The sequence below is a fragment of the Diceros bicornis genome, chromosome 28 (genome assembly GCF_020826845.1).
Source record: "Diceros bicornis minor isolate mBicDic1 chromosome 28, mDicBic1.mat.cur, whole genome shotgun sequence".
Lineage (NCBI taxonomy): Eukaryota > Metazoa > Chordata > Mammalia > Perissodactyla > Rhinocerotidae > Diceros > Diceros bicornis.
The window spans coordinates 28,089,492-28,115,718 of NC_080767.1; the positions used below are offsets into that span (position 1 = coordinate 28,089,492).

A 26,227-nucleotide genomic window follows, 5' to 3' on the forward strand; every position below is an offset into this window, starting at 1 on the left:
GGAGAAAGGGTCTGTGAAAGGGAAGAGCGGCCCTCCTCGGCGGCCGGGAGCTAGCCCGGGAGCAAGGCTTTGGTGTCCCTAAGAGCTGGCCTGGCTCTCAGAGCCAGGCTGTGGCCTTCTCTGTGTGTCTGATGTCACAGAACACCAGCATCAGGCAGAATGGGTCAAGACAAAAAGAGACTTCTCCATAGTCATGTTTGAGCAGAGAACAAAACGAGAACATTATCCAAACCACAAAAATGACCACATGGCCCCCTTTCCTGGCTAATGTGAATGATTGCTACTTCTTTTCTTCCCAGTTAGCTAAGAATTAAGATAATCATAGGATTACCCCTGCTTCCTGACAGCATCCAATCCACAGCACAGCCCCACTTCTCTGAACTCTCCCTAAAATAATCCAACACAAGCCCAAATCCTATAATAAGTCCTTTCTAACACCCTTTGACTGAGAAGCTCATGGTTCCCATGGTGTGTGTGTTCCCCCATTGCAGAGTGAATAAACTCAACTGGGTTCAATTACCATCATCTCTTGCCAGGTTTACTGCAGTAGCCTTTAACTGGTCTCTCTATTTCTACCCTCGTCTTGTTTTCAACTTAGCAGTTAAAGTAATCCTTTTAAAAAGTGAGACAGACCATGTCGCTTCTCTGCTCAAAACCTTGCAATGGCTCCCCCTTCCTTCTGACTAAAGCTGATACCCCTTCATGACCTGCACTATCTGGTCCCTATGACCTCTCTGGCCTCAGCGCTACCCCTTTGCTCACTCTGCACCTGTTACACCATCCTCCTTGCTCTTCCTCTAACACGCGGAGCATGCTCCTGCTTTTGGCTTGGGCACTACGTGCTCCCTTTGCCTGGAACACTCGTCCCCTAGAGAGCCACATGGCTCACTCTTTTACCACCTTCAAGTCTTTGCTCACATCTCACCTTCTCATTGAAGCCCACCTTGACCTGACCATTCTATTTAAAATGCAACCCCTCCCTCCACACTCCCAATCTCCCTAACTCTCCTCTACTTTTTCTTTTTCCCATAGCTCTTATTACCTTCTAACATTCAGGCCAATCCCCTAATTATTGTCTTTCTTGTTTACGGTATGTCTCTTCCAGATGGAATCCAAGTTCCACAAGGGTAGGGCTCTAGGTACCAAGCACCTAGAATTGGGCCTGGCCTACAATTACCAATCAATACATATTTGTTGGATGTTGCTGAATAAATTGGCATCACAGGGGTTGGAAAGTTGGCTTAAGATCCCTCACCGAGAAATATGGAGCGAGGCTGCCTGCCTCAAATTTGGCTCATTGTCAATTCCACATATTTCCTTAAGACAGAGTTTCCTAAATTTCAATCACGTGCATGCCAACCTCATGATTTTTGCCCTAAGGACAACTTATACTTTTATTTACTTAAACCTTTTCCTTAAATTGACTTTTTGACAAATAAATTTATTTTAAAAGAAAATTGTATATCATGGCTTTGATATGCTAGTTATATTTTTTCTATTACACGTTAAAATAAACGTATAGCTATTCAAATGAACGATATTCATCTGTCCCACCTAAATCATCTTGTTTACACCCAGTGGAAACCTGCCTTATGCTTTTCCCTTCAACCAGAAAGAACTTCACACCCCTTTCTACCTACCCAAATCCACCCATCCTTCTCTAAGAAGCCTCCAGAAGCTCCTCCAGGTCACACAATCACTCACTTCCATGAGTTCCCTTCACACTTACAGAAAGAAATACATACCCAACATCTGGATGCTTACATGCCATGCAGTTTTGTTTTCTGTTTCACAACATAAGATTATAAAATATCTTCTTAGAGTTATAGATAAAGGAGACATTAGAGTGTTCAACTCCCCTGTTTTACAGGCCACTGAGGAGATGAAGAGGCTTGTCCCAAATGCCCGCCAGGAGCAAAACCAAGACTAGAACTTGGGTCTTCTGATGCCCACACTCAGTGGGGAATCCACAAACACTACTGCGTCCCTATAATGTGTCCAGCGTGGTGCCAGGCGCAGGAGACAGTGCTGAGTATAATGGACCCAGACCTTGCCCACGGACCCAGGCTTACAGTGGAGCCAGGAAGCTGCACACTAAGCAAACAATTATACATGATCAAGTAAATAATTCCAAGTGCCTGGGAAGAGAAGTGAGGGGTTGGGTAGAGGCCCCAGCCTGTTTGGAGGGACATGGAAACCTCACTCAGGAAGTATGTCTAAATGCATAGGAGTTAGCTGAGGAGGTGCTGGCGGATTTCTAAATGGTGCCAGGCTAATTCACAGAGGCGTGCTTTGATGTTGGAGAGCTCAGCTGCACTGTGGGTTACTTAGGCCACAGTGCTCAGGGAGAAGGCAACCCAATAGCTCAGAGACTCTGGTGCCACCGGAATGTGGCAGTGGTCCCCTTCACCCTGCAGCCAGCAAGAAGGCGGCAGGAGACACTTCAGCCCTGCTCTGGAGGGGCCCTCACCCCTGGCTGGCAGAGAGTTTGGGCATATTGGACACGTTGGTTGTTTTTGCCAAGGGAGTGCCTACAATGTGAGCTTTGACATTAACAAAAATAAATCCTTAGTTCCTGGAAGTGGAAAATCTTAGTATTACTTATGAGGCACACCGCAAGGCCTCGTGCAGTCTCACCTAACGGGTAAAATGAAGAATTTTCAAAAAAAGAATGCATTTCAGTCCAGAGTTTATCTTCATGTTTCCTTGTGCTATTTCACTGCAGCTAGTTAAACTATATCTAAGACACTCCAACTGCACCATGCCTTAGTCTTAGAAAATTAAACCTGACAACAATGTGATGGTGTCGTGATGTGGAAGAGGGATACGTCAAGACTGAGAGAGAAACTTGGGGTTTGGTCCCTTGCTCTGCCCCTTACCAGGCTGGGAAAATTGCTTCATTTTTCTGAGCCTCGATGTCTTCGCCTGTAAAATGGGCGTAATAATAATTCCTGTACCTCGTCTTGGGACATAAGTGGGAATCCATGTGAGAGCTCTTTCATAAGAGCTAATGTGCTGCAAAATCACTTAAAAATGAACCTGTTGTTGTGGATCCTCTTGTATGAAGCTCACGTTGAGGCTCAGAGACCTGGTAGGGGCCAGAACAAAGGTCTGTCTCCTGGGGCCCACTCAGTTTCTCTTCACCAGGTCACTGCACTGGGCCCGCCTTCCAGGACAGCAATTATTGGCAAGAGCAAGTTCCTGGGGAAATGAATATGTGCTGGGAGGGAGGGAAGGGAGGAGAGGGACCCCCATGGGGGTTAGGAGAGGGCGATAGAAGGGAGAGGGCAACAACAAGCTCTCCTACCTTCTCAGTTTGCTGAGGGCTCTGAGGTTAGGCCTTCTCAGGTCTCTGCTACCGCCTTTCTCCTCTTTCAATTTGCCTGTCTTTGTGTGGTTGAAGCTGACCTAGCATAAAATAACACACTTTTTCGCTTTTTCACACATTTTGAAAGCAAAGTCAGGCTTTAATGATCAGTTTTCCATTCCTTGGTATTTTCTTTCAAGCAAAGGCCATGTTTTTGTAAGATACTACATTTCAGTGGGGCTATTCTTTTGTCCCCAGCAAAAATTCCTGAGCGGTAGGTTTTAGGAGGCATTCCAATTTATTGCTTCTGGTGTCCAATAACCTTGGAATGAGTATCTGTCTCCATGCCCCCCCAAGGCCATGTTATTTCAGAAAGTTACAGCTCTTAAAACCGTTCTCTAATAAAAGTAAGTGCCACTAATTCTAAGTAAAGTGAGCTTTCCAAATAAGACCAACTGTGAATGTTAAAAAAAAAAAAAAAAACCAAAAAGGAAGAAACTTCCACAAAAGGAGTCCATAGTGAAAACTGTGCAAAGCTGAAGTTTTTCAGGCATATTCACAGCCATTTAAAAAGATGTCTTCAGCAAATTCATCTAAATTAGCTAAAAATGCTTGGCATGATGGACACGTTGCTTTTGTAGGCCAATATTCAATCCAGGTAGAGGAATCTAAAGGGTAGATGTACCTGCCAAGAAAAAATGAAAACGAAGCATTTGTGACGATGACCACAAATAGAGGAGAGCCGAACTTGGTTGAGCCCAGGCTGTTCAAGTCCCCAGGGGTCAGGCCGTCGGCCAAACTCTTCCAGACCGGCCTCTCCCTAGAAAGGTCCATAAACCCCTGATGATTGTGAAGCTGCTTGGCACTCCCATGGTTAAAGGCAAGGAACAGCATCTGTTTTAATGTCTATTTTTAAAAAACAGATAATAAAATGCGTATTGAAACATTTCCTCTTTACAAACAGAGCAGTCTGAGATCTTATTGAGGGAGCAGATGTGGTGTAAGGGGATCGGATGAAGGTCCTGGGATTCATTGTCAGACCCAGGCGCTCAGCTGGTTTCTCCATTAGCGAGTCCTCAGCTGCCCTGATGATGTTAAGTAGTTCTTTATTTTAAATTCACATGATTTCATTTATGCTCCTAATGGTTTCTTGGTTAACAGCAGGGCACATAACAAACATGTAATGTATTTAAGAATAAATTACACTCAGTTTTGGAGGGAAGATCAGAGACTACAAAATATTGGTGACTTACTTGAAACTGAAATTGTATTTTATCTGGAGGGCTTCTTTACCCATAATTAAATACTGTTGTCCTTTTTCCAGGTCAGCATTAGCACAGCTTATCTTTTTAATGAAGGTGATTTCAGAGTCTTTCTCAGCAACAGCTTCACCTGAGAGACACAGAAGTAAGGTTATCACATTCATGTTACAATGTCACGATTATAAACTCTCTCAAGTGTTCAGGTTTCTCATGGCTACTTATTAATCAGCATAAGTTTATATCGGCCAGCTAGTGGCTATTGGAGAGCAGCGATGTCCACAGGGTTAAGACTTCGGACTCTGGAGTCAGGCAGGCTCTCTGAGTTAAATCCCAGCTTCCTGGCTGTGTGGCCCTGGACAAGTGATTTATGCTTTCTGTGTAAGGACTCAGACCCTCATCTGAAAAATGGGCATAACAATAAAATCTACCTTGTAGAACTGTTGTGAGATAAAATGGGTTAATACACAAAAAGTGCTTAGACCACAGTAAGCACTGTATAAGTGCTTATTATTATTGCCCTTGTAGAACCAGGAATTAAAAGAACCTCTCTATAGTTGAACAATATTAATCGCCGTAGGTTATATAGTAAAATAAAAAAGCATTTGGTAGCTGGCAATGGGCAATTTTGTAGAAAAGTGTAAGACGTGAAAGACTTGGAAAATTTTAAGGAGGATAATTTTGGGATTCCCAAAGAACTCAGAAGTAGTCAAGAAGCTGCTTCTCCTACCTGGAATGCATTCCTCCCCATGTTGGCCTATTGAATTTCTACCCATCTTTAAACCCATCTTCAATTCTCACAGTATCTAGTAAACACTCCTTGATGCTCTTTGTCATAAACATCTGTCTCCCACTTAATCCCATTATCCTTGAATTTCTATCACAATATATTTTACTCCACCTGTCTGTCTCCTCAGCTAGGCTGGAAACTTCCTGAGGCAGGGACTGGGTCTGACTCATTGCTGTATATTCAGGACTGATATCCAGCTATTAAACTATGGCGGAGTCATCCTAATTATTAAAATCCTGAAAATCTTCTGAACCCATTGGTAAATAGTACATAATAGCAACTGTGTAAATGGTTGACTTTAGTAATATAAATTCTAGTGTACACACATTAGTTCAAGCTAATTTTCTTAGGCTCTCTCGATGACTATTAGTATGTGACTTCCTTTTGCAGCAACATCTAAGCCACATTCCCGGAACTATTTGCCAGTTCAGCCCCTGTTAGGGTAAGCAGTGTGGCTGCATGGAGCCTTAGTATTATTTTTAAAAACCTTTTGTTATGGAAAATTTCAAGCATATTCAGAAGAAAAGAATAGTTAATAAATCTCAGCTTCGACGATCACTAATCTTATTTTCATTTATATCCTCACCTATTCTAAGCAACCTGTTTTAGGAGAAACATCAATTTATTATTATCCTTGGACTACATAGTTGCCTTTGATTCTAAATAGTTTAGTTTTTATTTTGGTTTATTGTTAGTGTGCAGCAACTCTCGTGTAAGTGTTAAGTGTGTGGTGTTTTGATATTCATATAAATTCAAAATTTATATATACTAAAAATGAACACACAGAATGAACAGATAACAAAGTATGCAAAAGTTTCTTGACATTTCCTTTTAAATATCATAAATATGAATCTTCTGAACTGACAGGAGAACAAAGAAGAAATGATATTAATAGAGAACTGCAGCTCGGGAATCATACGACGTTACACAACATTCAGAACAGTCTGGAATGTCTTTTGATACTATGCAAGAACCAGTACAAAATAAAACAAATAATTTGTATTTCTGGAATGAAAAGCACTTGATTATTTCAGTAAAAATAGGAATGGCTTATTATTGCTCATGACGTGAATGTTGGATGCAAGTGTTGCTCGAAAGTTGGCTTGTGGGAAGATCAAAACTTTGAACACTTACCTATTTTGTCAGAATGGCAATTGTGGTTCAAATAAAGAAAATTTGTGATGATCAATGGGGAAAAATAAAATAGCATCACAAATGAATTTCATACAGTGAAACATTTAAAATAATAAAAACCAGAAAAATTTTCTATCAGTGTTGATCAAGCAAATAAAAATTTGGAAAGTATTATTAGAATTTTTAACTCTATCTAGTGTATGGTTAAAAATAATCAAGCATTTTCAGACTTGAAATGCTTGATAGAATTTCAAAAGAGAAAACATCAATATAAACATATTGTAGTAATTTAGATTTATGGTCCTCCTTATTGAAAAATTTATATCTACTGAAGTGAGAACACAGCTTTTTCAAAAATATAAATAAGGTAATAAAATAAAATTTCCTTCATTATTGAGATCAACTATTTAATATAAAAAGTGTTTTTAATAACATAAAATGAAAAACTGAGGACTTTGAAGATGGTTTAATGGTTTTTTAATGATCTCAAGGTACTGGAAGGAACAACTGAACAACCTCTCAAACTATTTTGCTGAGGTTTGAGAAAAAGGAGCCAGTGAGGAATATTTGTATGAACACCTTATTGGTGCAAATGTAAAACCAGGGATAAGTCTGGGGCTTCAGCAAAAATTCTGAAATTTCCAGCTGTTTCAATTTGGCATTGACTGAATCACCTATCAAGTGTCTTTGCATAATACAATAAAAGATACAAGCCAAGCAAAAGTCACTTTAAATATTGTCTTCATAAATTTGGTATTTACTACCATATATCTAATACACACTAGACAGAATTAAGTAATAATACGAAGAGCTTAAAAATTGCAATAATGAAAATTATAAAAATATTTGGATTTGACAAGTAGCCCATACCGCTAGGACAGCCGAGGCAGTTTGGAAATCCTATCAAGTCTGACAGATTCATTTTGATGGATATTGTCATATGGGAGTACACATTTAGAAAGTGAATATATATACTTTTTAGTGATTTGCCTATCATATTCTAGCAATTATGTCAATATCATCATTACGTGTTCAAGAAAAAATGTTTCAGCTTTAATAAGCTGACAGATTAATGAATGAATGATAAAATTGATTATGTAAAAATAAGTAAAGGAAACTATAAAAGTAAAGAGCTGTTACAAAATGAAGACTGATATGCCATTTGATATAAAACAACAGAAAATATTAATTTAAGAGAAAAGCTGGTTATATGAAAATGATTTTGCTTTTAATGACAAAAGTGAAAAATGTAATGAACTTTTATGTTTTCTAAAATTTGTGAACCCTGAAACTTGGTCAAATGATGTTTGTATAACTCTGAGAGTGGAAAAGGAATAAAAATTAAGAGAATTAGGAAAAATAAATATATTTCAATAAATTGTTTTCATGATTTAGGTGATTATTAATGGAGATACATTGGATACATAAAAATGTCAGACAGCATCATGGGAACTAGAAACATTTTGAATGTAATTATTGCTAGTTTAGCGGAAACTGAGAGAGGGTTCAGTACCACGAACAATACTGTTGCTAGTAGGAAAAATTACTTATTGAGACTATAGGTCATGTAATGATTACCAATTCAATGGAGATGTAATTGGAAAAGTTTGATGTGGTTCCTTGTTGTCAAATCAAACCTCAAACAGGGGCATCCTGTAGTGAATCCAGCAAAATAACACTGACAATTTATAAAAATCAAAAACTTATGTGGGTAGTATTTGGGTGGTGAACATGATGTAATCTACGCAGAAATAGAAGTATAATGATGTACACCTGAAATTTATACAATGTTATAAACCAATGTTACTGCAATAAACAAAAAATTTAAAAAAAAACCGTGGAACTATTGGAATGATTTAATGGATCATTTGTGTGACAATTTACATCATCTGACAAGCAGTTTATGATATCTGTACTTTAGTTTACTTAGAGAATAGAAGGGAACATATTTTAAAAAGTTGTTTTATATGTTATTTTGCATATGAATTCAGTTTATTGTACTGGTTATTACAACTCTCACTTATCCTATCGTAATTCACATGGCATCTGACCCAAGGCTTTGTACTTCACAGAGGCTCAGGTTTCCCTGTTTCTACGCTTGCTCCCTCCAATAGAAGCCAGAATGATCTTTTAAAACCACAAATCAGATCATGTTACTTGCCTACTTAAAACCTTTTATTAGCTTTCCTTTGGACTTCTAGAATAAAATCCAAATCTCTTACCGTGCCTTATAAATGCCTGTATGACCCAGCTCCTGCCTCTCTCTCAGCTTTGTCTCTCACTGGCCTTTCCCTCACTCATTATAGTCCTGTCACCCAGGGGTGTCCTTACAGTTCCCTGACGGGGCCGAGTTCTTTGCTGTCTCAGGGCCTTTGCACATTTGGTTCTCTCTACCCTCCACTCCATCTCTTTAAAAATGATTTTAGGCTACCTCCTAAAATCATCTGCTATAAGATGCCATCTGTTATCCCACTGAAGGAGTTTCCCCCATTAATTCCATGTCTGTTTCAAATATAATACTTGTTATTATTTATAATTGTTTATTTGTCCTTTTCCTTTTTTTAAAAAATGTGTCTCCTCAAATAGAATACAAGCTTTATGAAGGCAGGAACTCTGGCTGTCTTAATCAAGTTGTATCCTCTGTACCTAACATAGTGCCTGGCACATTGTAAGTACTAAATATTTGTTGAATGAAGGAATGAATGAATGAATTCTCACCAGCTTTGTAGATGTCCAGGAGGGTTGCAGTGTATTTAACAAAAACATTTTCTTCAGCGATGGATGTGATACTAACTTTATAAGCTGGTAAACAAAAAAACAACAGTTCATGCTTAATATTACTAATGCCATGTTTAATAGAAGCCAGAATTTGTCAAACAAATGAGAAATGAAGCATGGAAAGCTCTTATGGGTACCCTGAGGTAGATCTCACTTTTTCCAAGAAGCCTTCCCAAATCTCTCAGTCTGGTTCTACTGGTCTGGACTCTAATGATTCATTCTACTTGGAATCATTAGCCCTGGCCACCATTACAGAACAGGCTGAGTAGGATAAGAGCAATACTAAGTTAAAAGACAGAAGCACATAATACAAATGAAATAAAGCTTTGTTAGATGTAAAGTTCAGATTCTGATCCTATAAGATTAGTGGAGTCGTGCCCACGGGGCACTTGGAAGAGCCCCTTCCCCTGCTGCACGGCCCCAGAAGGGGCCTTTATCTACCATTCAGGCCCACCACATAAGCCTACTTGTTCCATTGCCTCGATTCCTCAGATATCTCCACTGGCTTTGATCTTTGGTTTTTGATAGGATTCTGTTTTCTGACTCGTCTTTGCTTGGATTGGCAACTATCGGACGCAAGCCACTCCCAATCCTGTTTTCTCTTCTTTCAGGCATCAGTGTTTAATCCATGGTGAGTTTGACCTCAGTTCTAGAATGATCAGCTTGAAGGGACCTAGTCCTTCTATGTGGCCTGAGAAAAGATTCTTTTATTTTTGCTTTCGATGGGGTTGAATGACCTAAAGTTTTGCCCATTTTTGAGATCCTAGCTACCTAGCTAGCTATATATATATAAGTGAGTGAACTCATTGTGGCAGAACCAAAGGCTGTGTAAATTAGTGGCTTAAAATAGATGAAAAAGTCGTTATGGTGCATATAGACAATGGACCTACTGTGGGCATTGGCGGAGAGGGAACTATTTTATTTTGTTTCTATTCTGTTATTCTAGTATCAATCCACAGTCTCCAAAAAAGCCAGCTAAGTCTTTTCTTGAAAGTAATAAACTAAATCCAGATTACATTTATTCTCTGTGTTAAAATAATTTTCTAATATTTAAGGTTAAAATAGTTCTAAAATGAGGAAAGAAAAAATTTAGTGAAATTTTTGTCTGTTAAAACAATATAGTATTGTCTTTAAGTCTCCATGTATTTTAAAAACTCCAGTGGGTCTTGGCTGAGTTAGGCAGCTTTTTAGCTTTTTAAAAAATATCAAGATGAATTTGAAGAAAAGACTATAAACCATACAAAATTCATTCTGATGGCTGTATTTCCATTAAGAGAATTCAGTCTAATATAGTGAAAATAATACTGGAGACCAGGATACATCCTAGTTCTACCACTTACTTCCTGTATGACTTTGAGCAAATTATTTAATCTCCCTGAGCCTCAGTTTCTTCACCGGTAAAATAGAGCTAACCCTCTGTTACCTCAAAGGGGTCTTCTGGGACTCCAATGAGAAACCGTATATGAAAGCAGTTAGTAAATGCAAGGTGCCAAATCAACTGTACTTATTTTTTATTTATAAATAACACCCTACCAATTTTCAAGAAAAGATTTGAGATAGTGTACAATATGTTCTCTTTCTAAAAAAAAAAAAAACCAGAAATAAACATTAGAAACTATGGATAGAAAACAAAGGAGCTAATTCTATGAGGAACTTGAGACAAGACTACAACTCTACTTGAGCATTTGATTTAGCTTGAGCTCTGAACAACCAGAAGGAGACGCTCCTTTTGAAATGGAAAGAGTCTCAAACATGGATTGCAATTCTGCATATATTAAAAATTATTTCATATTTATATTTTTACCTTGTCTTTGAAGGGATTTCAAAAAAACCCCAAACCCCAAAACCACCTTTGTCTCTGGCTCTGCTTAATAGACTGGAAATCTGAAATCTTATACCTTTGTGGCTTCTCAAAAGTTCTTTCTTAATATGTTTTAAAGCCTTTGATTCAATGGGATCTACTGGAGTAAAGTGTCCTGGGTGGGTGTGCAATTCACTCCTATTATTTTTAATGAAAATCGTATTTCTTTGCAGAAGGATAAATGACTTTGTGTGCTAATGCTGAAAATTGATGGTGTTTTCCTTCAAGGGAACACGTGGAATGTTGTATCCGTATAATCACTATGTAAAGTTGTTGATCTTCCTAACTGATCATGTATTCATAAAATTTCATGTTTTTTTTTTTTGTGAGGAAGATCAGCCCTGAGCTAACATCCATGCTAATCCTCCTCTTTTTGCCGAGGAAGATCGGCTCTGAGCTAACATCCATTGCCAATCCTCCTCCTTTTTTTTTTTCCCCCAAAGCCCCAGTAGATACTTGCATGTCATAGTTGGACAAACTTCCAGTTGCTGTATGTGGGACGTGGCCTCAGCATGGCCGGAGAAGTGGTGCGTCAGTGCGCGCCCAGGATCCGAACCCAGGCTGCCAGTAGCGGAGCTCGCACACCCAACCGCTAAGCCACGGGGCTGGCCCAAAATTTCGTGTTTACTGAACTTTTGAACTTACCGTATGCAATCTCTGGTTTACATGCTGTTTCTTTTCTAGTATCTGCAGAGATTGTCAGATCCAATTCTGTCTGCATTTGTCCACAGTCAGCTGGATTTTGTGAAAAATGGTAAATGTCAAGTTAATGTAAGGAAGCAGACACTCTCTTTGGGAGTAAACATAGTTCTCATGAGCCCTGAGACAATGCAATATGATCTTACAAATACCAGATTCCTAAGACCTGTCCATTTTCTCCTCTTCCATAAAGTGAGACATTATATAAAGCAAAAACAAAACAAAACAAACAAAAACAAAATCTTGGATATGAGACCTATTCTTAGAATGAGTAGTCACTCCACTTTCTGCTCTTTAAAAATGTATGCGCTTCCATTAAAGAAAGAAGGAAAAGCTCCCATGTTGAATAAAATCAAAAGTCCCTTGAAGGAACCAAAATGATAATTTAACTGTTTCATAGCTATAAGATAATGCGATAAGTACCTAAGAAACGTGTAGATATTAAGGATTTTGAAAAACAAAATAAAACCCAAACCAGCCCAATGAATTTTGTTGATTATTGGAGAGTTCCAGGTCTTTTTTTTTTAGCTAAAAAGGCTGCCTTGAAGTCACGAAAGACTGAATGGAACTGGCCAATAAACAGAGAATGTCACTAACTGGGAAGGACAAGGGGAAAGAACGAGGAGCTAGCGGCTCAGTCCTGAGCCTCTGCCTAGAACATTAAAAGACCGGGTGCCAAGTGAGAATGTCACATCCTGTTACCCCTCTGATACCCAGCAACTGTCTGGATGGTGTTTCTGCACCTCCGGACAGCAGCAACTATCAGGGTGTTCAGGCGTTGTCGAGAAGTAGCTCTACAGCACTCAAGGAATCAGCTTTCAATCAGCTGAGACTACATTTCCACTTCTGCGAAACAACGGTTTATCAAACAGTTTCCCCCCGATTAGCCCAGATTATGAGTGGCTGCTTTAAACAAGCGTGCAGCCTAAACATGCTAAACGAAGTTTACCTTCTACACATTTGCACGTTGCTCCTTCACAGACTTTCTCAAGTTTGGGCTGGGACGTGCTGTAAAACATGGTGCACTGTTTATCTGTGGCAACGAAAGTGTAGTTAGGAGAGGTGGCTTGATTAATGCCAAACACATTTACTGATCAGTGAGTCTCTCTCATGGGACCTTGGAGATCACCTATTTCGAACCCTTCTTTTTGTAGCTACGGCCCAGGGAGGTTAAATGATAAATTGCCTGTGCTAGCATGGGTGCCTCTACCCTCAAAATGATCTCCTCTTCTGTGCTTGACATTTTACTGTTCAATATTCATTTCTTAGAATGAAAATATTTGGTGCGTCCATGAATGAGAGGAAATTATGTTACATGAAAGTCTATCAAAAGAATTGTAGTTGTTTAGGCTGGAGAAGAAAAGAAAAGCATATATATATAAATTCATATTCTGTCTCTCAAGGGGAGGCTGGGCTAAGTATGTTCTGTATGATTTCAAATGATAAAACTAGACTGAACAGGTATCAGAGTTTGGTTGATTTTAAGAATTTTCTAACAAGTAGAACTGTCCAAAGTGGAGCCATCTGTCTTGTGAACCAAAGAGCTCTCTAATCACTTAACATTCTCAGAAGTGGCTGAGTGACCAAATGTGGGGTCATTCATTCAATATTTATCGATATGCATTGTGTACCCGACACTGTGTTAGATGCTAGGGGCACAAGGATGAAAACATTCTGTCTGGAGTTGGTGAGAAAGACATGCAAACAAATAATTACAATGCAATGTGACAACTGATATAATGGAAGTCTCTGCAGAATGTGATGAGAATATAGATGGAGTAGTAGTTGATTCTGGGAGGATTAAAGAAATAGTAGGGAAAGTAGGCTTCTGTAAACAGGAGAGATGCAATGAATACTGAAAATGAACAACAAAAATAAACTTGAGGCAAAGAATTTAAAAGTTAGGAGCAATCTAATCCAGTTATTTTAAAAATGAAGAAACTGAGGACCAGAGACATGAAATGATTTGCTCAATGTTATGCAGTAGTCTGTGTGTCCAAGTTGGGACTTTTGTGAAGAGTGAGCCCTAAAAGAGGCACCATATAAAATTTACAGGCCTCTAGTGGATTTCCGAAAGTTCTGTAATAAATAGAAAATAGTCTTCTGAGGAAATTTTAGAGCACAGTTGATTACCTGGTCTGTGGTATTCATACACTGTGAAAGTAGCAGGACTTAGATATCCAACTTGAAAAAGTTCAAATATCCGGAATCGAACACAAAGGAACTCATTGGAAGGAATCTGTTTGACAAATTCAAAGTTTAAGGAAATTATAGGAGAGAAGAGATCCATAATATTTAGCCTATAAATTTTGAATAGTAATAGTAAATGAAGAATTGTGGGAGGTGGAGCTTACCGAATCCAGTTGCAGAATAACATGTCCATCTTTGATTTGGTAATCAGTTAATAGTTGATCCACCCCTTCCACAAGCTAATAGAGAAAAGAGAAAAGCTTGAATTTAATTTTATGATCTTTTTGTTTAAACGCGTTCATCTGAGGATGCAATGTTAGATCGTGGGTTGTAATCCACTACTCAAGAAGCGAAGCAGCTCCTCATCTTGAAAAAGTCTGAACGTGTTATTATATGCACTCACATGTTTTGGACCATGCAAATATATGCCCCCACTTCATTTTGAAAAATCAAAACAGGTAGATTGTTGGTTTGGAAAGAATATTCTAGGTGATTCTATGAAAGTGACATATTAGAATGAAAGGAAATAGCTTTGTCTGTAAAATAATGCAGTAAAGAAAACCAGGCATCCATAACAATATTTAAAAGAAAACATTTACAGAAAGGAAATAGCTTTGTCTGTAAAATAATGCAGTAAAGAAAACCAGGCATCCATAACAATATTTAAAAGAAAACATTTACAGCTCTTAAGTCTTCTGGGTTTGCATTGATTCCAGTGGGCAAAGAGATGTCCATTACTGCATGGGAGGACCCAGATGATGATTCTTCTCTGCTGGGCTTGTAGCTAAAAGAAGAGATTAGGAAATGGAATAAATAAATGGATAAGATTCTCTAAGAAAAGGCCCTATTCCTTAGTAGGCTTTGATTTTTGAATTTGGGTCTCCATTTATTTGCCTCTCTAAAATATATACATTGCAGCCTCTGAATTTTAGGGTTGCAACAGACCTTTGAATCATTATTTTAACTTTTTACTCACTTGACTGATAATCTCAATGGACCACTATTCTGGAGCTAGAAGAGATCACAGAAGTCATTCAGTCCAAGCTCTTAATTGACTAGTTGAGGAAACTGAGGCTGACAGTAAGGCACCTCTTCAAGGTCACATGACTAGTTCACCTCAGAGCTGCATAGGTTTCTTGATTCTCATTCTAGTTCTTTTCCTCATGGAACATACTCAAAGAAGAAAATTGGTTGTATATTGGAAAGAGGCTCAATAAGCATGTTTGGGAAAAGACTGGAAGGAAATACACTCAAATGTTAGCAGCTACTTTCTCTGGATGGTGAAATTATAAGTGATTATCTCTCTTCTTTTCCATGCTTTTCTCTATTTTCTAAATTTTCCACATGAGATACTTTATTTTTAAAAAATGTTTCCAGGACTATCCTTTGTCTAGGAATGGTGCTTGTGGGGAAGCTAAGGAGAAGGCAAAAGGGGTAAAATGAGAGTTTGGCATGTTTTTCTGTTTTCTGATAAGAGAGAAAAGAACACTGAAATGGGGAATCAGGAAACGTGGGTTTTATCTCAATGCTGCTGAGAGATTTCCACAAATTATTTTCCCTTTCTAGAGCTCATTTTCTTATTTGTAAAATTAACTTTGAAGAAGTGGAAACTTGTATTTTTAATTTGTTATAATTCCAAGGTTTCGTTTTGAGTGGCAGAGCCTTGGTGTGATCATTAAGCAGAGTTAGAAGATTTCAAAGAGGAGTAAGTTAGTGGGTCAGGGACTGGGGACTGGGGCAGGGTGAGAGTGGTCCTGCAGAGGTTGAGTTTCAGGTTCCAGCTTCCCCTCAAGATGGTTGAGAGGCAGCTGGACATTCGAGAGTGACGCTTGGAAAAGCAGTCAGGATTAAAGGAAGAAACTGGGAAAACAGCTTCAAAAGGGGGAAAATGAATTGATCTCACTTCAAGGAATGAGTATTAGTGAAATGGGAGGTATTATGAGAGTTAGTGTGGTGGCAGGGAATCTCTTTTCCCCAACCACACTTTGTAGGGCATATATAAAGCAGACCCTATTAGAAGTTTTACCAATATAATTTAAAATATTATAAAATTTCTGTCTTATAAAAATTTAACCCTATTTTTCACCAAATTAACAATTTAGGACAGAATATAAGGCAACTTGGAACTGTAATACGACATCTGGGACATCTCCCTAACTGGACGAGTGAGTGTCACCAGAAGTAGAGAACTCTTGCTCACAGATGCAAATACTCTGTCAACAGGATGGAAAAGGGCCTCCCGAGTGGAGAGTGTCTATGAAAAGTTGCTGGAGCCTTGATGACTGGTTGCCATGGCAACTGTTTCAACCATGGAACAGAAACCTTCCTTTCAAGAAGCCCTTTGCCTGCTGCCAAAGACAGCAATCTTTCCCAAAGGCATTTTGTTCCGAGAGGAGGAGAGAAATGAAATCCTTTTTTTCTTTTCTTATGAATACAAGAGAGAGGTTGTAAAAAGCTAAATACACGAAAGAGACCCCTGAACGCAGAAACTGTGTGCTGGCATTTCTTTTAATCAGGAGAGAGAATATTTGAAGGAAAGAATTTCTCACATGAATAAGTACTACACGGTTACTTTTGGAATTTATCCAACCTAACTTCAGCAGCACAGAGCCAAAAGCATATGCCACCTGGCTTTTTTGAACATTTTGTCCCTGATTTATAAAAACCAAAGGATAGAATATTCAATATTACACCTCTATTTGCTTTCTTTTGTATATTAACAATGTGAAATTAGGCCTCCTGTCAATGAATTCAAATGACCGAGTTTTTGGTGAGAGCCTTTTTATGTATAGCAGAGCTGTGGAACGTTAGAGCTGGAAGAAACTTTGAGATCAGATAGTCCAATATCCTTGCTTTACAGAAGAGGCCCAGAGAAGTAAGCTGAGTGCTGAAGGTCCCTTGAGCACTTCATGGCAGGAGCTGTTCCACAGGTGTCCCACTCCACTATCAGAGAGCCCTTCTTGTCCCCACTCTAGGTGCCTCACTGTAGGGTCCCCCACATTGATTCTAGCTCTGCCCAGAACACGTCTGCTCACACCTCCCTGTGACAAGTGCTATGGATTTAAAGACAACTGTGATCATGCCCCCTCCCCCAGAAGAGAGGTACCCAAGAGCAGGAATGGCAGTTAGGAGGAAGGAAGCTGCCTGGGAAAGAGTGACCTTAATGGAAAGACATTAGAGAATGAGGAAGGATATTTGAGGGGGAACAGAGAGCAGCGACTGGCCAAGGAAGAAAGGAGGGATGGTGAGCAGGCTGGCTGGTGAAGTAATCCTAAGAAGAGAATGACTGGGCTGGGGACCACAAACAGGGCTGGGGATTGACTGGGAAGGAGGAGGTGAGAGACAATGAGCTGTTCCTGGAGGTCAGTGGTCTCAGATTACACTGAAGGAGGTGATTTAGATCCTGGACTGGCTGTCAGGATCTGGGGTTTGAGGTCCTGGCTCTGCCTCTAACTCTGCAAGAACTTGGGAGGTTACTTCACCTCTTCGGGGTCTCTAAAATAAGCGGATTACTATATCATCCCTAAAATCCTTTTCAGCTCTAATCTGTGACACAACTCTAGGAAATTTCTAATTTATCCGTACTTTGTGCTTTGACATCACGTGAGATGATAAGTAAAAACAGCAAAATACCAGCCATAGAAATCACTATTATTAAGAAAAGAAAGAGTTAAGGAAACAGAACACAACAGGAGGTACCGAGGAATGATGGAAAGAAGAGGGAAGAAGCCTGTGTTCTAGTTCTGGCTCTGCCACTTAACTGATTTGCTCTGTGTCATCGCTAAGGTATATATACGTATTTTCAAAAACCTACAGTTTCATAAGCATTTTAGGATGGTGGCTGTGGTAAGCAGAATAGCGGCCCCCAAAGATGTCCATGTCCTAATCCCTTGAACCTTTGAATATGTTACCTCAGGTGGCAAAAAGGACTTCACAGATGTGATTAAGTTAAGGATCTTGAGATAAGGAGATTATTTTGGATTATCTGGGTGAGTCCAATGTAATTGCACAGGTCTTTATAAGGGAAGGAAGTAGGAGAGTGAGAGAAGGAGAAATGATGATGGCAACAGGGATCAAAGTTAGAGAGAGATTGGAAGATGCTGTGCTGCTGGCTTTGAAGATGGAGGAAGGGGCCATAAGCCAAGGAAAGCAGGTGGCCTCTAGAATCAGGAAAAGGCAAAGAAATGGATTCTCCCCTGGAGCCTCTAGAAGGAATGCAGCCCTGAAGACATCCTGATTTTAGGACTTCTGACCTCCAGAATCGTAAGGTAATAAATTTGCGTTGTTTTAAACCATTGTTTGTGGTAAATTGTTACCTAGCTGCAATAGGAAATGAATACAGTGGCCAATTTCGGCCTCTGGAGTTGGTCTGCAGAGGGTTCAGCATCAGTGGTTCTCAGCCCTGGCTACCATTAGAATGACCTCTGGGGTGAGGGTGGAGAGTTCTAAAAGCCCTCCAGCTGACTTCACTGTACAGCCTGAGTTCAGAACCACTGGCTGATGAAGGCCGGGGATTTTACCAGGCGAATGTGATTTTTCTAAGTAAGAGGGTAAAAGCTGCTTATGAGAGAATATTTTTCTTTTTCTTTTCCTAATACATCACATCTCTACCTTTCTGAAAGACAGAAAAAAAAATATTATAGTGTTTGAATTAGAAGAAAGCCAAAAATGGGAGGGGAAATACATGTATATGAGCAAAAGCAAAGCTGTTCTGTATAGTAAATAGCTATTTAGGAATACGCATTACGTTCTACATTTTAAAAAGTGGACAATTTTGCAACTTCTGGCTATGTTAAAATTAAAAAAGGTGAAAAGAAATAATACTGTGGCAAAAGCGAGACCTTGATGTCTACAGTCCCCTTTGAGGAAATGGGCTTACCTTGCACATGCTACTATGCGCATGTATTCCGAGTCGTCGTGGGCTCTGTAGCTGGATGCTAGCACACGCAACAAACAAACAAGCAAACAAATAAACAAAAATGAGAGTAAACCACTTTTAGCTGTTTTGGAACCTGTCAGAACCGAATCATTAATGAGCAGGCTTCAAAACATGCTTAAAAATGATTTATGATTTGGAAGTTGGCACTTTTGGTGATTTTAATGGAAATTCATGGCTACTGACAATACCAGGAAGTCTTTAAATAATTAGAGCAGATTTCTGCTCTCAAAGAACTTATAATTGAAGGGAAGAGTCATTTAAGATAAATATGTATTGGTGATGTGTTTGGGGGAGGTTACAGGGAGGAAGAGCTAATGCCTGGATTTGCTGTACCGGAAAGTTGCCTGTAGGAACGAGCCACAAACGGAAGCTGTCAGGGCAGAGGAACAGCACACACCCTGACCCCACGGCCACGGTTAGAGGAGGACTGGATTGTGCAAGTGGACTTGCTTTTGGACTGGGAGGGGAGAATCAAGCCCCCAGAAGAGCGATGTGAAGGCCACAGGCAGAAAAAAGAAAAAAGGCACGTTAAAAAAAGACCTAAGTGCTGGAGAGACTGAGTTGAAGATGAGCGCAGAGAACTGTGTGTTTATCAGACTCCTTGGAATACAGAAAGGGTAACAGAGTGATGAGAAATTCAGGGTCCTAGAATGGAATGCTGACACAAAAGTAACAGAAATTCAAGGTTCCGAAATTAGACCTTTCTCTGGCTTTACAACTAGTTACACTCTTAAAAAGTAAGGTAGTCAAAACAATTTCTTGATCAATAGTGCATACCTTTAGCTTAGTTATTATGTTATTTAATATCAGTTTCCAACTATCATTAAAGAGTTACCTCATTATAATAAATGGCAGTAAGGTTTACTTGGATGTCAACCTGCTATAGAACTTGATCAAGAAATTTTGTATTTTGAGCAAGCACATTTTTCCCAATCAGGGGAGCTCTCTGACATACTTTATGCTTTGCCAAAATTACAGTGTAAATGATACTGTTTTACCTTCAATGTCCTGGGTTTCAATTTTCAAATCAAAGCTGCAAACTTCCTCAGAGGTACTGGTTTTGTGAACTACAGTTCTTACCTGTATTGGGACAAGTAAACAAGAAGATGCTATTTAAAATGAGAAAGTGGAACAGCTATTACGGCAGTACTGCTGCTGCAAATGGGATGATTAAAGTATCATTTTCATAATCCAGTGCAAATGGTGTACATCAAAGACTCATTTTTCCCAGCAGCTGGACTTTCAGCAAACTCCACAATTAAAAACATAGCTGAGAAGCCCAAAGTAAGCAAAAACCGACTTCTGGCCAGGCAGAATCTTGGTCCAAACCCATGCAGTCAAATCTGAGCACCCCACTCTACGGTAAAGTTCCTAACTGGTCCTCGAGCCTGTACACTCTAATTTTCCCTCTAACGCTACGAGGAAGTGTGGTTTTCTCCCAGCCCACACACCACTGTGGTAAACTACAAATTATAGGTGTGTATGGATGGGCAGAGGTGCTAGCGGAAGTAGGTATGTTGAGAGCAACTAGAAATGGCAGAACAGCCTTTGAAGGAATATATGTGCTAAATCTAACAGCATGATTAAAATTTCAATAGAGTCTTAATTTATGCTGAGACTATGTAGCTTAAGACTGCATGGACACACGTAAACAGCTTAGAAAAAGCTTGCGACTGCCAAATGGGTAAAATAAAAGAAACTTAAACTCTTATATATAATACGTCAATCCCCAATGATGCTGGATAAATGAGACATGACTGTTACTAACCACAGAAAACGCGTATATGCGTGTTTGTGTTTGTATACACACATATGTTGTATGTATATACATATACAACCATAGAAATTATATATATATATATAAAATTTCCACAAATACACAGACTGTCTACATACAAAGATACAAGGATTAACATAGCCATTTTCAAAAAGAAATTGTGAGGACAGATACATGAATTCTACTTTAGTCGTGGTTACCCACGCCCAGATTTCTGTAACTCTGTGGCAAAGCGTCTAACTTTCTTTTGTGTTACTTAGTGCAAGCAGACGCATTGCTCCCAAGTCAGCTCTCAGCGAAACACTTACATGCACTGTAGCCACGCCACTGCTATATCCAGTACTGACAACGAGGTCATCATTGAGAGGCGCCTGGAAAGGTAGATGAGAAACCATGCTTCCTTTTATTATTTAATAGGGAGGGAGGAGAGAGCAATGAAAAGAGTGGGCTGACACCTACCAGCTTCCTCTCTCAGAGCTCTTATGAGAGTAAATGGATAAGGCACTGAAGATCCTATGCACACGCTGGGCACTAAAAAATGCTGGAAATTTCCCTTTTCCCTTCTACACGTAAATAAGATGTCTCAGATTTCCTGAGTAAGCCAGCAAAACCAACATGTCAGAGGTCACTTTTGGTTACATTTTCATTTGTATATAGTTATGGTAAAACTGGATCTTCACCTCCTTTTGCCAACTGAATAAATTCTTTTCAGTGCCTAACTTGGGTATCAGCATCCTATGTGTCAAAGGAGATCATTTCCACTAGCACCGAGAATAGGTGACTTCAACATAACTCGACATGGCTACAATCTATCTTTGCCCCTCCCACCTTCCCCTATGCACCCCTCTCCCACCTCCTGATGGCTTGTCGTAAATCCACTTCCCACTGCTCTCTGTTTCTTGAAACCCCACCCAAGCCTACCCAATCCTTAGGTGCTGCTGCTCTTCTCCTTACTCAGCTAGCTGGAGGGTAAAGACGTGAACTGAGTAAAGTAATTCTCCCTTCCAGAGAAACTCCATCATAAAAATTCTCCCTAATTTGTGGGAAGCATGGGAGAGATCATTTTGAGCAAGAGGCCTGAAGAGTCGGTTCTTTGCTCCCTTCAAGGCTGCAGCCTGCCCTTCCCTTTACTTAGCAGGCTAGCGCAAATGGGATTCAGTGTGGGAGAAGAGCTGTCACCCCTTCCTCCAAATTTTAGCAAACGTAGGTAAATAGGTCAACTTTCTTGTTCTCCCTGATGGAATACAGCAGCATTTACTGGAAAGCCAGTGCATCAAGATGCTACAGGAGGAATGGGTTCTACGGACAAATAAGTGACAGATAAGTTTGGGGAATGTTGTACACTGTGGGATGCCCATCGCCCATTCTTCCTCAAGTCACCACACTTAGTCACATACAGAGTAAAGGTAGGGGTATCCTGTAGGAAAGAACTTGTTTAACTTCATTTAAACCAGGGTTTCCCACACTCACTTGACTACCAAACATTTTTGCATGTAACACATTTTAGGAAATGCTGGAGTAAGAATTCCAAACTAGATAAAAACAGGCCAGGTTTCACATGAAGGCAGCATTGTGGGCTGAGGTTTAAATTACTTTAAGATGACAAGAGGCCCCTTACAGCATTACCCCTGTAGAGAAGAATAACTCCAGCTACCTCAAATGGGCCTACCATGCTCTTCAGGCCAAGAGCTCCTCATTACCACTTAGACTGCTGGCTCAGAATGTGAATCTCTGGGCAACAATAAACCCTCCCAGGGAAAGGCTCTCATTGCCAAAAGAGGCCACAAGCACAAAGGCCTGCAGAGGCCCAGGCACAAGGCAGGTATGGATGTAAGTACATGTACATATGTCATGTGACTGATGGGGATTGCAGCAACTTGAAGAATACATTCTACTACCAGCACCCTGTTGTTAGATCTTTTGGTTTTTCAAGAGATTTTGAAAATCAGGTTTTTATTTGAAATCTCTGAATTTTTAAATGTTGAAATATGTCTGTATCTCTATCCAGACCCATATTTATCTATCTATTTACTTTTTTACTATGGGCCACTAGATTGTAATTTTCATATTAAATATTATTTCTCATCCTTATTTACATTGACAGTGAGAACTATTTCCAGTTATTTGTATATTTATATATACCTTAAAATAATCTAAAATGTGGTAATTGGAAAAATATGTATTAGAGGCTGTATTCTGGCAACTACTATTATTGGTATAGAACATAGCTTTTCCAACGTGTCCTTTTCTTTGGGAAATTCTCATAGGCCATCAGAGTTTTCATTTAAAAAAATCCAGTAGTAGCAAAGGAGATGGAGCAAGTTGTTGAGGGACCTATAGGCCAATTCCAATTTGGCCACAGTCTGCATGTGTGACAGGCTGGGTGGAACCACTGGCAGACCCCCAAATGTGTCTTCTCTCTTACTCTACCACTGTATCTGTGTGTGTGCTGTTTTCTAAGTCTGGAATGTTCCTCCCTTTTCTTCACCTGGCTAACTCATTCTGATTCTTCCAGATCTAGCCCGCCTATCTGGATGCATTTGACAAACATTTCCCACCTCTCAGCCTGGCTCAGGAGGCCCCCCTCTGTCCTTCCCTGTCCCTATCAAGCTCTTATTCTCACTGTCTGTTTAAATGACTGTCTCTCCCCAGTATGCAGGTTCTTTGGGCTTTCCTTTTCAATCCCCAGTGTTCAAGACATGGCAGGCACTCCTTCTTAGGACACAGCAGGCACTCACTGTATGTGGCAGTAGTGGATAGGTACATTTGTAAAATAAGGGTGGAACGGATGATTTCAAAGGTCCTGTCTAGTTATAAAATATTATAAAAAATCCTTCATTTACCTCTATTGGCCTCCCAAGGAAATTCTTCTCTGTCATCCTATAACGGTAGAAGTCACCTTTATGCTTGTAAGAAACATTGATATCCATATTCAAGTGGAGTTGTTTAATCAGGAGTGAATATTCTGTTAGGCCCTCGATGGCATTAATTGTATCCTATCGATAATCAGCAAGGCAGAAAAATAAGTTTAGCTTATTTATATACTAGCTTATTTATATACTCCCTGTTTACAAATACCCTTTCTAATGGGAGGATGGGGCAGCATCATTTGGAGATGAGACTCCAGGTGAGTGAGTGAAACTGGTTAAGGGCCCCTGTGTGGAGGTGGAAGGAAGATCTCGCCCTCCCCAGTAAGGATGCTGCTGTTAGCAGGGACAGGAAGGAAGTGTGGTCTCAGGTCCGGTTTCTCCACATATCTTGAGCGTGAGACCTCAGGCAAGTCACTCTTTGAAGAATGCCTCCCACTCCTTGCATGACTAGCTCCTTCTCTTCCTTAGGTCTCAGCTTAAATCTCCACAGCGAGGCCATAAATAAGCTCCTCCTTCCCGTTATTCTGTTTTAATATTCTCCTTCAGCCCTTTAGAGCATTCATCTCAATTTGTAATACTTTTATGTATAGTTCATCATTGTCCTCCCCCACCGTAATGTAAGATTCACAGCGGCAAGTTGTAGATCTTTCTTGGCATCTGTTACATTTAGTAGGTACACACATGGTAGCTGTTCAACAAGTATTTGTTGAAGCAATAAATGGATGAACTTTATTTTTTCTGGATCTCATCTTCCTCATCTACAAAATTAGGAACTGTGACTAGATAAGAGAAGTCAAATATGTGGCCACCCCCTCTGCTCATGTCCACGGCAGCCAGTGCTGATCAACAGGGCACTCTTTCCTGCCAAGCCTATAGTGGTACCCAAGATGAAACTTGTTTGCCTCCCTGGATTAGATGAACACTAAAGTAACCCTGAAGGACCCCTCCAGCTCTACATTTTGTATACACATTCACACACTCCGTCATTGTCCAAACATCCGGGGAACAGGGCAGATGCTAACATTTGAGATAAACTTGAATATAGATGTATATTATACTACTACATAATAGTTATAAAATATGCAAACTCAAATGAGTTTACGTTGGTAGATAGATGGATAAACATATTAACAATCCCTCTCTTTTTATTTATTTTTGTCTGCATGGCAGCCACTGTTTATTACATAGGATGTGACATAATTGCTGATAACCTTACTAGCCCTTCATGGTCATTAAGAATCATAAAGGAAGTACTGGGTTTAGAGTCAGGAGACGTGAGTTCTGAGTTTGGCTCTGCCACTGACTGCCTGAATGAACCTCCTGGGGCTCACTTCCTCCTCTGTGTGAGAAGGATGTCAGTGCAGATAACCTCTAAGGGTCCTTTGATTCCAGTCGTTTATTCATATCTATGGTATGCTCGTTTGGTGGACAGAAGCATGGAGGCCAGAACGAGTGTGGAATGTGTGGTGCAGGAGGCAGTAAAAATGTCTCCAGGAGGATGAAACAAGACAACGAAATATTACCTGGGTCGAATAAAAGCCGCCTCCGTACCTCTGCTCTTCAGACAGCCATTTGATGATTGGGTTAATATAACGCATGTCACTCAAGCTCAGACTGGTGAGTAAACCATAGGCTGTGGTTTCAACCATACGCGCCGTACCAGTGGTAGGTGCAGGGCTGTCTTTCTGTTGAAGATCGTCTTTCCAAAAACGATAAATGGGTGGATTACCTGAAGATCAACAAATCATTTCGATTAATATGATTAAAAATGTGAATTTGACACAACAATTCTAGCAGGTTTCTAGAAGTTTCTTCCGGTGGCGGCCTTCTGGTTCCTAGAAGTTTCTCACTCTTTTTTTAAGAACTTCCTCAAGGTGACCAATAAAAAACAAGATCCTTTCATACCGTGCTATTTGTCTTTACTGAGAAAGATCAACATGGAAAGTCCACACGTACTAGGGAGAAGCAGTATAGCAGAGTGGAAAGTGCACTAAGCTGGGAATTACTGCACCCAGGTTCTCGTCTCTACTCTGCTATTAGCTGACTACGTCAGCTTCGACAAATTCTTTTAGTTCTGTGGGACTCAGTTTCCTGATACCTAAAATGTGGATAGTACTTTATTTCCTGCAGTGAGACTCAAGTGAGAGACCAAATGTAAATGTTTTTATAAACCAGAACGCACCATACACATATAAAGGCATGTTATTATTACTGACGCTACAAGATAGATTGGAGAACCTTTCTCTGTGACAGAAAAAAATCTACATCCTGGAAATGATGAGATCACACTCAAAGCCTTAGTTCAGTCTTTTATTATCTCCTCTCAATTTAAAGCACTAAAGTAAATTTCATATACGCAGCACTTTTCATAAATTAGGTTCTAAATTTTATTTGTTTGTTATTGTTCTAGTAATTTAAACCTGTCACGTCAAATCCTTTTTTGAACAAATTATTTAAAAAACAAAAACACAGTAAAGCATATTTGGAGATCATTTTTGAATATTAGTCAAAATTTTGATGTATCTGTTTATAATTCATAATTACATTATTTGCATGACCTTGGACAAAATATTTTCCTTCACTCTCAGAGACTCAGATTTGCTGTATTTAGAATGAAAAGTTA

The 26,227-nt window shown here is 39.6% G+C and overlaps 1 protein-coding gene across 1 annotated transcript in view; it reads right to left on the reverse strand.

Moving 5' to 3' along the window:
- Positions 1-3,853: 3,853 nt before the first annotated feature.
- Positions 3,854-26,227, reverse strand: part of C5 (complement C5) — a 92,056-nt gene continuing 69,682 nt past the window's right edge. Inside the window, exons 29-41 of the mRNA XM_058524745.1 lie at positions 25,128-25,333; positions 23,578-23,730; positions 21,043-21,105; positions 19,956-20,037; positions 18,898-18,955; positions 14,700-14,802; positions 14,183-14,257; positions 13,962-14,067; positions 12,778-12,861; positions 11,775-11,864; positions 9,209-9,292; positions 4,561-4,699; positions 3,854-3,992 (exon numbers count right to left, since the gene is read on the reverse strand). Coding sequence (XP_058380728.1) covers positions 3,854-3,992; positions 4,561-4,699; positions 9,209-9,292; positions 11,775-11,864; positions 12,778-12,861; positions 13,962-14,067; positions 14,183-14,257; positions 14,700-14,802; positions 18,898-18,955; positions 19,956-20,037; positions 21,043-21,105; positions 23,578-23,730; positions 25,128-25,333 — 1,382 coding nt within the window. The remainder of the gene's footprint in view (positions 3,993-4,560; positions 4,700-9,208; positions 9,293-11,774; positions 11,865-12,777; positions 12,862-13,961; positions 14,068-14,182; positions 14,258-14,699; positions 14,803-18,897; positions 18,956-19,955; positions 20,038-21,042; positions 21,106-23,577; positions 23,731-25,127; positions 25,334-26,227) is intronic.